The sequence below is a fragment of the Haliotis cracherodii genome, unplaced genomic scaffold (assembly GCF_022045235.1).
Source record: "Haliotis cracherodii isolate W230 unplaced genomic scaffold, xgHalCrac1.p SCAF_1, whole genome shotgun sequence".
Classification (NCBI taxonomy): Eukaryota; Metazoa; Mollusca; class Gastropoda; order Lepetellida; family Haliotidae; genus Haliotis; species Haliotis cracherodii.
This window is the reverse complement of record NW_027266264.1, coordinates 63,180,089-63,194,417: the sequence shown is the minus strand read 5'-3', so window position 1 is coordinate 63,194,417 and position 14,329 is coordinate 63,180,089. Positions and strand designations below refer to the sequence as shown.

The 14,329-nt window shown below is 43.6% G+C and overlaps 1 protein-coding gene across 1 annotated transcript in view; it reads left to right on the top strand.

The window, feature by feature from the left end:
- Nucleotides 1-13,396, top strand: part of LOC139453297 (A disintegrin and metalloproteinase with thrombospondin motifs 12-like) — a 139,045-nt gene extending 125,649 nt beyond the window's left edge. Inside the window, exons 20-25 of the mRNA XM_071235138.1 lie at nucleotides 69-221; nucleotides 1,036-1,815; nucleotides 6,694-6,864; nucleotides 7,980-8,126; nucleotides 9,244-9,394; nucleotides 10,634-13,396. Coding sequence (XP_071091239.1) covers nucleotides 69-221; nucleotides 1,036-1,815; nucleotides 6,694-6,864; nucleotides 7,980-8,126; nucleotides 9,244-9,394; nucleotides 10,634-10,806 — 1,575 coding nt within the window. The 3' untranslated portion in view covers nucleotides 10,807-13,396. The remainder of the gene's footprint in view (nucleotides 1-68; nucleotides 222-1,035; nucleotides 1,816-6,693; nucleotides 6,865-7,979; nucleotides 8,127-9,243; nucleotides 9,395-10,633) is intronic.
- Nucleotides 13,397-14,329: the final 933 nt, after the last annotated feature.

Genomic DNA, 14,329 nt, shown 5'->3' with positions numbered 1-14,329 from the left:
AGATTGTTTACTCCTATAAGATGTCTCTTGGGTACACAATAACTATGATAGCCATTTGTGTGTTACAGTGTACCAGCAACCCGTGCGCCACCCAGACCCGCCGGGTGTGGTGCAGTGGAGGGGAGCGGGACATCAAGTGTGACCCCGACTTGAAACCACAGTCGGAGAGGTCATGCAGCAAGTTCACGTGTGGCAAGTGGGAGGTGGAAGATTGGTCACCTGTGAGTTCATTTCAAAACAACCCATCTGCAGAGTGGGATTTGCTTGAATAAATGGAAAAATAATTTGTGCTTTTGCATACAGTGGATTTTTAGAATTCACAATCAATTGTCAAGAATTAGAAATAAATACTGGGGCATGGACTGGTAACTCGGATACTCAGTTGGGATAGGTCCTGAGTGGGACCTGGGTACCCACAGGACCACCTGGACCCGTGGTTTGTCACATGATCTATTGTTTAATGACCATTGCAATAAAATGCCATGGTTATTCTAGAAGTCACTAATGTTTTCTTTCTGACAATGTACGCATCCCTTCTGACTTTTATGTTTGAGTAAAGATATAAACATCAGGCAACTTCAGTGTATGCATGATCAGATCATTCCATACATGTATCTAAATAGTTTTGCCAGGCTCTGGTAAAACAATTTACCAAATGGACATTTTGTACCCAACTCTTGAGACCTACAGCAGGTACACGGTTAGGATCAGGTAATAGGGGGTCGGTTACCCAGCTACCAAATTTAGACTTCTCCCAGTCCTTATAGATACATAGTTTTATCAATAGTGTCTTTGACGAATTTGTTGACATTGTATCCTACTATGATGGGAGGTGTGCTTCTGTGTAAACCAGTATTGTTTGACTCTAACCAGGTTAGTTGCATCAAATAGTAACAAATGTGTTGTACTATTGTTAATTGTTTTAGGCACAATACGGGTAGAGATTTTCAAGACTTGTCTACAATCATTGTTTCACTAGAATTATAGTGTGTCTTTTATGCTATAACAATATCTTTTGTAAATTCTGCATTTCAGTGTACCCAGACCTGTGATGAAGGTGTTAAGTATCGTAACGTCAAGTGCCAGGGTGGCGATAAATGTGACCCGGACCTTGAACCCATTTCGGAGAAAATTTGTCTCGTTCAGAAATGTCCATTGCCTGAAACAACAACACAGGAACCAGATACAGATACAACATTCGACAATAAAATTGCCACCATTGATATGAACACAGATGAAACAACATCAGATGTCAATACTGTTGCCCCAACAACTGATTATGATTTCAAATCTACGGGACTAGATACTCAACCAACTGTATCAAGTGGCAACCAGTCATCAGAAGTAACCAACTTAAAGATGTCAACCAATAAAATATCTTTAGGAAGCAGCAACACTGGCATAGGTGGGGAAATAAAAACAGAATCTGGTGAAATAAAACTGGGAGAGTCTAGTATTGATTTAAGCGGGAAAGATAATACTATACTGATTCCTGAAAGCAACATGGACATACCTCATAAACATCGCCATAATCACAATCATCGGAAGCATCATAAAAATAAAGATATCGTCATAAATAACAAACAGTCTGAGAATAATGTCTTAGTTGGAAAAGCTAGCAAAGATAATACTCTCTCACCAACTCATAAGCTGTTCACAAAAAACACAAGCAACACTCCAATCCATTTTGAATTGAGCACAATAGGGGGAGATAACTCTGTAACAGCAACTCCCAGTGACAAGCCAGAGGAGCAGGGGACAAAACAGAAGGACAAGACCGTGATGTACTGGTGGCAGACCAGAGAGTGGAGCAAGGTGGGTCAGTGAGTGGTGCAAGATGGGTCAGTGAGTGAGGCAAGGTGGGGCAGTGGGTGGGGCAAGGTGGGTCAGTGGGTGGGTCAGTGAGTGGTGCAAGGTGTCAGTGAGTGTGTGGTGCAAGGTGAGTGAGTGAGTGGTGCAAGGTGGGTGAGTGAGTGAGTGGTGTAAGGTGGGTGAGTGGGTGGTGCAAGGTGAGTGAGTGAGTGGTGCAAGGTGAGTGAGTGAGTGAGTGGTGTAAGGTGAGTGAGTGAGTGGTGCAAGGTGAGTGAGTGAGTGAGTGAGTGAGTGAGTGGTGCAAGGTGAGTGAGTGAGTGGTGCAAGGTGAGTGAGTGAGTGGTGCAAGGTGAGTGAGTGAGTGAGTGAGTGAGTGAGTGAGTGGTGCAAGGTGAGTGAGTGAGTGAGTGAGTGGTGTAAGGTGAGTGAGTGTGTGGTGCAAGGTGGGTCAGTGAGTGAGTGGTGCAAGGTGGGTCAGTGAGTGAGTGGTGCAAGGTGGGTCAGTGTGTGGTGCAAGGTGAGTCAGTGTGTGGTGCAAGGTGGGTCAGTGAGTGAGTGGTGCAAGGTGAGTCAGTGTGTGGTGCAAGGTGAGTCAGTGTGTGGTGCAAGGTGGGACAGTAAGTGGTGCAAGGTGGGTCAGTGAGTGAGTGGTGTAAGGTGAGTGTGTGATGCAAGGTGAGTCAGTGTGTGGTGCAAGGTGGGACAGTAAGTGGTGCAAGGTGGGTCAGTGAGTGAGTGGTGTAAGGTGAGTGTGTGATGCAAGGTGAGTCAGTGAGTGTGTGGTGCAAGGTGGGACAGTAAGTGGTGCAAGGTGGGTCAGTGGGTGGGGCATGGTGGGTCAGTGAGTGAGTGGTGTAAGGTGAGTGAGTGTGTGGTGCAAGGTGAGTCTGTGAGTGAGGCAAGGTGGTTCAGTGAGTGAGTGGTGTAAGGTGAGTGAGTGTGTGGTGCAAGGTGGGTCAGTGAGTGAGTGGTGTAAGGTGAGTGAGTGTGTGGTGCAAGGTGAGTGAGTGAGTGTCTGGTGCAAGTTGGGTCAGTGAGTGAGTGGTGTAAGGTGAGTGAGTGTGTGGTGTAAGGTGAGTGAGTGTGTGGTGCAAGGTGAGTCTGTGAGTGAGGCAAGGTGGGTCAGTGAGTGGTGTAAGGTGAGTGAGTGTGTGGTGCAAGGTGGGTCAGTGAGTGAGTGGTGTAAGGTGAGTGAGTGTGTGGTGTAAGGTGAGTCAGTGGGTGAGTGGTGTAAGGTGAGTGAGTGTGTGGTGTAAGGTGAGTCAGTGAGAGGAGCAATGTGGGTCAGTGAGTGAGTGGTGTAAGGTGAGTGAGTGTGTGGTGCAAGGTGAGTCAGTGAGTGAGTGGTGTAAGGTGAGTGAGTGTGTGGTGTAAGGTGAGTGAGTGTGTGGTGCAAGGTGAGTCTGTGAGTGAGGCAAGGTGGGTCAGTGAGTGGTGTAAGGTGAGTGAGTGTGTGGTGCAAGGTGGGTCAGTGAGTGAGTGGTGTAAGGTGAGTGAGTGTGTGGTGTAAGGTGAGTCAGTGGGTGAGTGGTGTAAGGTGAGTGAGTGTGTGGTGTAAGGTGAGTCAGTGAGAGGAGCAATGTGGGTCAGTGAGTGAGTGAGGTAAGGTGAGTGAGTGTGTGGTGCAAGGTGAGTCTGTGAGTGAGGCAAGGTGGGTCAGTGAGTGGTGTAAGGTGAGTGAGTGTGTGGTGCAAGGTGAGTCAGTGAGTGAGTGGTGTAAGGTGAGTGAGTGTGTGGTGTAAGGTGAGTCAGTGGGTGAATGGTGTAAGGTGAGTGAGTGTGTGGTGTAAGGTGAGTCAGTGAGAGGAGCAATGTGGGTCAGTGAGTGAGTGGTGTAAGGTGAGTGAGTGTGTGGTGCAAGGTGAGTCTGTGAGTGAGGCAAGGTGGGTCAGTGAGTGGTGTAAGGTGAGTGAGTGTGTGGTGCAAGGTGAGTCAGTGAGTGAGTGGTGTAAGGTGAGTGAGTGTGTGGTGTAAGGTGAGTGAGTGAGTGGTGTAAGGTGAGTCAGTGAGTGAGTGGTGTAAGGTGAGTGAGTGAGTGTGTGGTGCAAGGTGGGTCAGTGAGTGTGTGGTGCAAGGTGGGTCAGTGAGTGAGTGGTGTAAGGTGGGTCAGTGAGTGGTGCAAGGTGAGTCAGTGAGTGTGTGGTGCAAGGTGAGTCAGTGAGTGGTGTAAGGTGGGTCAGTGAGTGTGTGGTGTAAGGTGGGTCAGTGAGTGGTGTAAGGTGGGTCAGTGAGTGAGTGGTGCAAGGTGAGTCAGTGAGTGTGTGGTGCAAGGTGAGTCAGTGAGTGTGTGGTGCAAGGTGAGTCAGTGAGTGTGTGGTGCAAGGTGGGTCAGTGAGTGAGTGGTGCAAGGTGAGTCAGTGAGTGTGTGGTGTAAGGTGGGTCAGTGAGTGTGTGGTGTAAGGTGGGTCAGTGAGTGGTGTAAGGTGGGTCAGTGAGTGAGTGGTGCAAGGTGAGTCAGTGAGTGTGTGGTGCAAGGTGGGTCAGTGAGTGAGTGGTGTAAGGTGGGTCAGTGAGTGGTGTAAGGTGGGTCAGTGAGTGAGTGGTGCAAGGTGAGTCAGTGAGTGTGTGGTGCAAGGTGGGTCAGTGAGTGAGTGGTGTAAGGTGGGTCAGTGTGTGGGGCATGGTGGGTCAGTGAGTGAGTGGTGTAAGGTGAGTGAGTGTGTGGTGCAAGGTGAGTCAGTGTGTGGTGCAAGGTGGGACAGTAAGTGGTGCAAGGTGGGTCAGTGAGTGAGTGGTGTAAGGTGAGTGAGTGTGTGGTGCAAGGTGGGTCAGTGAGTGAGTGGTGTAAGGTGAGTGAGTGTGTGGTGTAAGGTGAGTCAGTGTGTGGGGCATGGTGGGTCAGTGAGTGAGTGGTGTAAGGTGGGTCAGTGAGTGTGTGGGGCATGGTGGGTCAGTGAGTGTGTGGTGCAAGGTGAGTCAGTGTGTGGTGCAAGGTGGGTCAGTGAGTGAGTGGTGCAAGGTGAGTCAGTGAGTGTGTGGTGCAAGGTGAGTCAGTGAGTGTGTGGTGCAAGGTGGGTCAGTGAGTGTGTGGTGTAAGGTGGGTCAGTGAGTGAGTGGTGCAAGGTGAGTCAGTGAGTGTGTGGTGCAAGGTGGGTCAGTGAGTGAGTGGTGTAAGGTGAGTGAGTGTGTGGTGTAAGGTGAGTCAGTGAGTGAGGCAAGGTGGGTCAGTGAGTGAGGCAAGGTGGGTCAGTGAGAGGAGCAAGGTGGGTCAGTGAGAGGAGCAAGGTGGGTCAGTGAGTGAGTGGTGCAAGGTGAGTCAGTGAGTGTGTGGTGCAAGGTGGGTCAGTGAGTGAGTGGTGTAAGGTGAGTGAGTGTGTGGTGTAAGGTGAGTCAGTGAGTGAGGCAAGGTGGGTCAGTGAGTGAGGCAAGGTGGGTCAGTGAGAGGAGCAAGGTGGGTCAGTGAGAGGAGCAAGGTGGGTCAGTGAGTGTGTGGTGCAAGGTGGGTCAGTGAGTGTGTGGTGTAAGGTGGGTCAGTGAGTGAGTGGTGCAAGGTGAGTCAGTGAGTGTGTGGTGCAAGGTGGGTCAGTGAGTGAGTGGTGTAAGGTGAGTGAGTGTGTGGTGTAAGGTGAGTCAGTGAGTGAGGCATGGTGGGTCAGTGAGTGAGGCAAGGTGGGTCAGTGAGTGAGGCAAGGTGGGTCAGTGAGTGAGGCAAGGTGGGTCAGTGAGTGAGGCAAGGTGGGTCAGTGAGAGGAGCAAGGTGGGTCAGTGAGAGGAGCAAGGTGGGTCAGTGAGTGAGTGGTGCAAGGTGAGTCAGTGAGTGTGTGGTGCAAGGTGGGTCAGTGAGTGTGTGGTGTAAGGTGAGTCAGTGAGTGAGGCATGGTGGGTCAGTGAGTGAGGCAAGGTGGGTCAGTGAGTGAGGCAAGGTGGGTCAGTGAGTGAGGCAAGGTGGGTCAGTGAGTGAGGCAAGGTGGGTCAGTGAGTGAGGCAAGGTGGGTCAGTGAGTGAGGCAAGGTGAGTCAGTGAGTGAGGCAAGGTGGGTCAGTGAGTGAGGCAAGGTGGGTCAGTGAGTGAGGCAAGGTGGGTCAGTGAGTGAGGCAAGGTGGGTCAGTGAGTGAGGCAAGGTGGGTCAGTGAGAGGAGCAAGGTGGGTCAGTGAGAGGAGCAAGGTTGGTCAGTGAGAGGAGCAATGTGGGTCAGTGAGTGAGTGGTGTAAGGTGAGTGAGTGAGTTTGTTTGTTTGTTTTGTCATGAGCCTTAATCTACGTAATTAGGATACAATGACATGCATCAACTAAGTCAGCGTCAGAAAAAGGCATGACACGTTGAACCCATGTGGGAAATCGAACCTAGGCCTCAGATTTGCCAAGTGAACACTTTTACCACTTGGCTACCCTCTCCTCAGCATCAATGAGCAATCTTAATGTGTTTTGGACTGTGATACTCATCGATAAAAGTTTGAAACTCCTTGGCATTTATTGACTCATGTTGATATGATATATATCAAATTTACTCAGGCAAGGTTCTCTATGAATGTTGATATCTAATAAAATAAACCCCAAATATAGTTTTTAAAAATCAGTATCAACTGCATTATTTAACTCCCTAACTTTCCCAGCAATATACTGAATCTAGGACCACTTCAATTCTGTAAGGGGCACTGGTTGCCCAGTCATCTCACTATTAGATGAGTAGCACTCCTTGGGCTTTACCTGAAACCTTTCATAGATTTGAATCCCAATGTGACCTGATTATATTTTTAGGTTTGTCAGCACCAGACCTGTGCTCATGGTTTTCACCAAAGTGTTAAATGTCAAACACTTGCATGACTTTGTTTTTTTCCTCCCACATGAAGCCAATATGCTGTGATATAACTTAAACCCAATTCACTAACTCACACGCTTGCTATGTACATACTTGTGAAGTCTATCTACCCTGTCTTGCAGTGTTCCCGTCACTGTGGAGGCGGCACCAAGATGAGGAAGGTGTACTGTGTGGAGGTTAAAACAGGCCGAGAAATACCAGTAGCATATTGCGATATAACCCTGAAACCCACAATCAAAGAAGACTGTCATCGTATGCCATGTCTCCGGTGGCAAACAACTCACTGGAATCAGGTAGGAAGTAACAATATTCTTCCCATGTCACAGTGTTTGAAGAGTAGCTTCCCTTGGGCATGCCAGAAACCTATGATTGTGGGTTTGAATCCCGGTTCGCCTTGATTATATTTTTAGGTTTGTCAGCACCATACCTGTGCTCATGGGTTTCACCAAAGTGGTAAATGTCTGAGACCTGCATCACTTTGGGCTTTCCTGCCACATTGAGCTGGCACTCCGTGATATAACTGGAGTACTGTTAAAAGCAGCTTTAAACCCAACTCACTCACCCACAGTGTTTGACATTGACCCAAATTTGTCAATGGTCCAAAGGACAAGGGCATAGAAAAGTCTCCTAGTCCTGTTAGATCTCTAAAGACACAATTATGCTGATCAAGAAAGGTTTCAAATCACGGATACTTGATCATGTTCATACAACAAGTGGGCATGTGTGATTGGAATGAGGAACCAGTCAAGAAAGTAATCCACTGTACCACACTGGGTTGTTTAGTCGATCTATCTCTGATTTTAAAAGTCATACGAACTTAGACTAATTCGTCTTAGCCCAAAATAACACTAGACCACCTGCCCGGATTTATTTCCTGGTACTGGACTTGACCAGGCAGACCAGTGTTAGTGTCTACAATGTATATAATGCTATGGGTTCTTTTTTGTGAGGTCACAGGAGACTATTGAAGGAAAACTTATAATTAAGAACAAAAGCAACTGTGATCATATGAATTTATTATTAACTGAAAATTAATAAGCATGATGATATTGACTATATGTCTTGATTGACTTGTAGCTGTTTACATGACAATCATATGTCAAGACAGAACAGGATAGATGTAGAGTGATGCTGTTTTAAGGCTAAATTCACCATTGCTTATGTTAAGAGCATAAAAAGTGTGAGGTAGAAGTTTGAATTTGTTTACAAAAAATGAACACAACCAAACATCTTGAAAATCCTACAGGGTCCTTCTTCAGACAAATTAAGCACCAGTTCACCGTAAATCTTGAAAGAATAAGAAAAGGAGTCAAAGATGCTATTCTCTATGAGTGCTGTTCTTATGAATTTACTTTATAAAACATATCCCCATGACTTATCATTATGATGCATTTATTTCTTGTAACAGTGTTCAGCAACCTGTGGCTATGCTATCCAGAGCCGACATGTGTATTGTCAGACGCCCAACAAGTGTGATCCGCGAGAGAAACCTCCCAAAACTCGGGAGTGTAAACTACAGGCCTGTATCTCCTGGGTCAATGGAGACTGGAGTCAGGTGGGTGATGCAGCTTACAATTTGCAAGTCATTTAGAACTTGGTGACCACGAATCAAGACTTTATTTGTTTGGCTTGCAGATGTATCACTATGAAGATGCCACCAAACACAATATGACGATCATTTGAACTTATTTCATTGACCCATACATTCATTTTTAGAAAAAATACAACTCTTTTTAGGATACTATATTATACGTAATAAGTATCCCGCTCTAATAAGAGCCCACGGCAATATTTGCTAATATATTGGCTAGTGAAAAATCCCAATTAGCACCCCTTCCGATTGATCAATGTACACAAGAATTATTTATTCGTGTATAATTCGCACTCGTGTGTTATATGCACCCTGAATTAATTTTGATAGTGCCCTGGGCGTTTATTACGTCAAATACAGTACATCAAAATTATATAATATTATTGATAATATATTGTTGAACTTTGACAGGGATATTTCACAATAATGACATGTCCATGTTATGAGTAATCAATTTAGTGTATCATGGGTTGGATTCAGAATTAGTCCCAAGCATTGATCTCTTGTTGTTTGAGGTGATGAAAAGATGTTGGTATGGTTTTGGTGACTTGGAAATTTGATAAATGCAGTCAGTGTTTGAAATTAAACATGGAAGTCCAAGGTTCTTGTCATTGCAATAATTCTGAAAGCCCCTGGTTCCCTAGATTCAAATACTATGGGAGCAACCTTTAAGGACATTTAATTCCAGCCACTGCAAGACATCACAGCCTGATGGCTATATATATATTACGATTAATTCTCTGGACCCCTTCATCACCATAGCTTGTGTTATGATGATGTAACCATCATGATCTGTGTCATCACTAAGCACAGAAGTCTTCAGCAACCCATGTTTGCCGTAAAAGGCGACTCTGCTTGTCGTAAAAGGCAACTAACGGGTGACTTGGTTGATGCATGTCATCGATCCCAAATGCTAGGATCGATGCTCATGATATTAATCACAGGATTGTCTGGTCCAGACTTGATTATTTACAGACCGCCGTCATATAGCTGGAATATTGCTGAGTGCGGCGTTAAACAACAAACCTACCAACTAAGCACAGAGATACATGAAGTACAGACGGTGTGCTTGTTGTTGCAGTGTTCGCAGACGTGTGGGGGTGGGCAGCAGGTGCGTCTGGTGCAGTGCGTCAACCTCACATCCCAGCAGTCTGCAAATGGATGTGATGCTAGTCTCAAACCAAAACAACAGGAATCCTGCAACACAGACTCCTGCCCGGTGGAGAATGCTGGTATGAAACCTCTCTACTCCTTCTACGACTTTTGTATATTTTTGAGCAGTGGACGAGATAAGTTCTGTTGACATGAGGAAGAACATACATATTGTGTTACTCCACACCGGTCCGTCATCTGTCCCCCTCCCCTCATCTATCACTATCATCCTCCACCCTCTCCTAAGCACTCCCCCAACCCCACATCTCTCTTCCTCAAGTCCTTCCCTCCCCCTCATCCTCCGTTCCTCCCCTCATCTCCAAGCCTCCACCCCTTACCAAGGTTTTTCCTTGACTTACAAAAGTGGGGGTCCAAGGGATCCCCAATGATAAATTGTATGGGTCCTTGCAGGCAATATGAGGTTCCTGTAAAGTAAAGAAATGTTGTGTACTGTACATTTTGATAATTACTTTACTTTAATGATCGTGTGGACAGTGGTCATGATTGATGGGTGAAATAACAGAAACCCACAACTACTCTTGTGTACCGGTATACAATGAATATCAATGTGCATCCCTGGGCAAGCAGTATATTTTTTTCTGCATCCCTTCTCTCCATTTGTGCGTACTGGATGTACATTTGTCTGTCATGTAAAACACTGCCTTACCCTAATCTCTCATCCTCCCCCCTGGTTTTCCATTCCACCCCCTCATCCAGCCATCCCTCATATGCATTGTCTACCCATTCCCTTTTTTGCACTCTCCCCCCATCATCCTGCTTTGCCCCCCCCCCCCCCCCCCCCCTCCACTATACCATGCCCCTCCCCCTTATCCTTGGAACCCCCTCCCCATCCTCCCCTCAGGTTGTATCTATTTGTCACACTTGCCTCAGTAGATGTCCTGTTTTTCACTCCTCAGAGGTTGTTGTTTTACAATATATAATTAAGAATGATGAACACATAATGTTTTCCTACCAATAGCCCCATGGGGTTAGAATAGTTCCCAGCACACTGGGCAAGTTGTAAGAGGCACTTTAATGCACCATCGTATGACTGCATATCATCAAATGATCATTTGCAGGTCACAATAATACAGCTGAAATATTTTCACTTGCTTGATAACGGTGTTAGTACCTACACCGAAATGTCGCTCCTAATTGTAATAAAGAATTTTACTTCCACATATGGTATCCTTACTTAGCTGAAATATTGCTGAGAGTGGCGTTAAACAAAACTACTGCCGGCTGGAAATTTGGGAATAATTAAATAGATATATAATATGAAATATAATTATTATTTTTGATTTTTTATTCCGTTCCAGCCTATTCCATTACCTGTGAATCTAATGAAATGAGCTATCGAGTGTGCAAAATGTTGAAGAAGCTGAAGCACTGTGACAAGGCATATGTACGTGCCAAGTGTTGTCGTACATGTGGAAAGCATCGCAGAGACAAGTCTCAGAAACCCTCAATAAGAAGAATCAGCCGAAGATAACATTCAGTGTTGAGATCTGATGTTTGAAACATGTGAGAAGTGCTCAATGGGCGGGGCTTGTCCTGCTCTGTTCTGATTGGTCAATCAGTATGGTGACAACAGTTGCTCGACAGCTGCCAAATACCATGATAGACAAGTTGGACAATTGTTGCATATTGTAGATAATTGTGATTCCCATTTCACCATTGTCACAGTCAGTTCTACATCTACACAAAAATAGAATGTCTTTTGTTATGTTTGATATTTTGAATGACAAGACTAGCCCATTGTGGAGAAGTGACTGACGTTTGGATGTTGTTGATTTCATTACATTGAGGTCATAATACTCTGTGATCAGCGGGTATTTAGTGGAGAAACTGATATTGCAGTGTTATCATTCTCTAACCTTTCTCCAGACACTTTCATTGGATAGTGAAATCCAAATCTGATTGGCTGATGAAACAATGGCCGTGATTGGATAAAGTGTGTTCAGTGACAGGATGTGTTGCATATTATGAGTATGTGCAATGGTAATCCCAATGTGTGTTCCCTGTTGGACAGAGAACGGTCAACACAAGGAGCTTGTGCGTGTTGACCAGTGAGACGATAGTGCTGCAGCAGCAGCAGTGTGTTAGACACTTCCAACGATGTACGCCCTGGACCCAGTGCCCCGACATGGCGCTACAGCCTATGACTTCATAGGCTGAGAACAACTCATTGTTTAACTAATTTCATTGGGTTCTGACATATTGATCCTTGTTGAATATACACATCTTTGATATAAAAACTGCAGAGTTTTAATTGAAGTTTGAATATGCTTTACAATAGACATTCTTTGTACTTCAAATGCTTTTTCATTGTTTCTGTTTTATTAGGGATTGGATAGTAAATACAATGAAATATGGTCATTCATGAATCTATTTGTATGGATACCCATCCTTTTGGGTGATTACATTAAGAGGACAGAATACAAAGAATATTTCTTCGTTCTGGTGATTTTGTTAACTTAGAAAATTGTTAATCTCACTGCTAACAGTACCACCCAGGTTAATGGGGTTTCACAGCATAGCCAAAGATTAACCTTTGTAAGTGTAAACAGTGCCATCAATGGATTCCTTACATAGATTTCAATCTATGATGTTTTTATGTTGTTAAATTTTGTTTAGTTTCAGAAGTCTGGTTAATTGTTATCCCTTCTTTGGACAGGAACAGAACCCATGGAATTTGAATGGGATCCTTGTTAATAGACTTACACCATTCCCTGAGTTTGTCAAAGGTCTTGCAGTCATGCTGGGCACTGTCCAAATTGGGCTACTATCATAATTAGACTAGGTACATCACAGTCAAGCTTTATGTGTTTAGAACTTTACCAATCAACAATACATGGCATCACATGGCAAATTTGCTTTTCAAGGACACATCATGTAACTTTGATGAATTTATATACCTATGGCTTTTCCAACCTTTGCAAGTTCGTCTTACATAAAGTGAAATAAAGTCGGCAAACTGTAATAATGACTTCAGTATGTGCTTATGTGATAATTTTATATTGTAACAGGATATTTGTTGGGAATGCCTTAGCAACTTTCTGTTCTAATTTAATTTTTTATGTTTGTCTTGTTATATGTTTGTTCTGAAAGTCTGAGCAGTAGCTGATGGTGATTACTAATTTCTAATGGATCCTCGCAGAATACAGATTTTACATTTGTTGGTGCTATCTAGTAGATCTATGAAGAGTCAGAATCAACTCAAATACTTCATTAAATGTTATCAGGATTTATACCCCTAGTTTATGCCTCAGCACTGATGTATATAATTTTGCAGTCAATACCTCTGATTTTAAGGTCTATATTGAAATCTTGGAACAATCAAAGTACCAACAGATGCTTTATTTTGTTTTTGTAGGGTTTGTACGTTTTTATCAGCTTTGTGTTTCACTACATTCTGTCTTCGTTTGTTAAGACCAAATCTGAAATGGCCAACATGTATCTTTTGTTATCTGTGATAAGCCAACAATGTCAGTTATACTGAGAAATAGTCCAGTGTCATAAACACAATTTGTTATCTGTTACACCTAAGAGATATGTTATATATCACAAAAATTGTATTATAAGAGTCAAAAGAAGACTTAACTGATCATTTAAGAAATAAGGGAATTTTTTTGAAATTGTTACATATTCAACAATAGAATGTTTTGGAATGGAAACAATAATAATATAATGTGTCGAAACACTCCTATTTTAGGTTTACATGACAATTATGTTATATTCATACACATAAAATATACATGAGCAAGTTTCTGAGCTAAGATGTAGGTAACAAATTAGATAAAAAGATTAACTTATGATAGGCCTTATTGTCTCCAGAATTATGTAAAATCTGCATCTTTTAGTCATACGTCTCTTCTAATGATCACATAAGAAGTTCAAAACTGGACTAGAAAAGGCTAGTAGTCAGTCATATGTAAACATGTCTTCAAAAAAGTTAAATATCACTATATTAAAGTTTCAAGATCTTACAAATTTGTCATTGGCCTTTAATATGCATCATCATTTTTACTATTACAGCATAAAATAACATTGGAAGAAATTCAAACCATGTCATAAAATTCTGATTATTTTTATTCCCATAATTCACATAGTATACAAAGGGATTAAAACGTTCACTAACTGAGCTTGCAGCCAGTGACATTTTTAAAAGGGACCTTGATAAATATTAGTTCTGAATATTTCTGATGTTTCAGTGACCCCAAGGTGATAGTGTCAGTGCTTGGTAAGGTCAGCTGTATAGTTATAGGGACTGTCTGGTAGGTCAGTTTGTCATTCTTCACATAATGTTGTATCTGGTGTGCATATTGTTCTACTTCGTCTACACTTGTCCCATTGTGTCTACAGCTGTTCAGTTAGGCTTCTTGAGTGGCCATACAAGACAACTAATGATTGTACAAGTAACATAATATTGTTTTGTTGCATTGAAGAAAAATAAAAATCAAACATGCTGAAAACTGTTTTTTTGTTATTTATGAAGGTGGCCTTGGGACACCCTAGTGGGTAGGCCACTTGCTTGTTATACTGAGTCGCAGGTTTGATTCCTCATATGGGTACAATGTGTGAAGCGACTATGCTTGTCGTAAAAGGCGACTAATGGGATCGGGTGGTCAGGCTCGCTGACATTGTTGATGCACGTCGTAGATGCCAATTGCCTGGATCGATGTTCATGATGTCAATCACTGGATTGTCTGGTCCAGACTCGATTATTTACAGACCGCCATCATAAAGCTGGAATATTGCTTAGTGTGGAGTAAAATTGGGATATAATGGCATGTATCAAACAAGTCAGCGAGCCTGACCACAGATCCCGTTTGTCGCCTCTTACAACAAGCAAACAATGTAAAATTGTAAAATTTATCTACTAGCAAGTGAATGCAATACATTTTCACCTTGTTTGTAAGACATTCCCAAATGTGAGGTATCCCAGCAGATGACGCACTAAGGGACGTAACTCCATTTCCTTAGCACCCAGGCTATCGACTGCCAATTCCAAA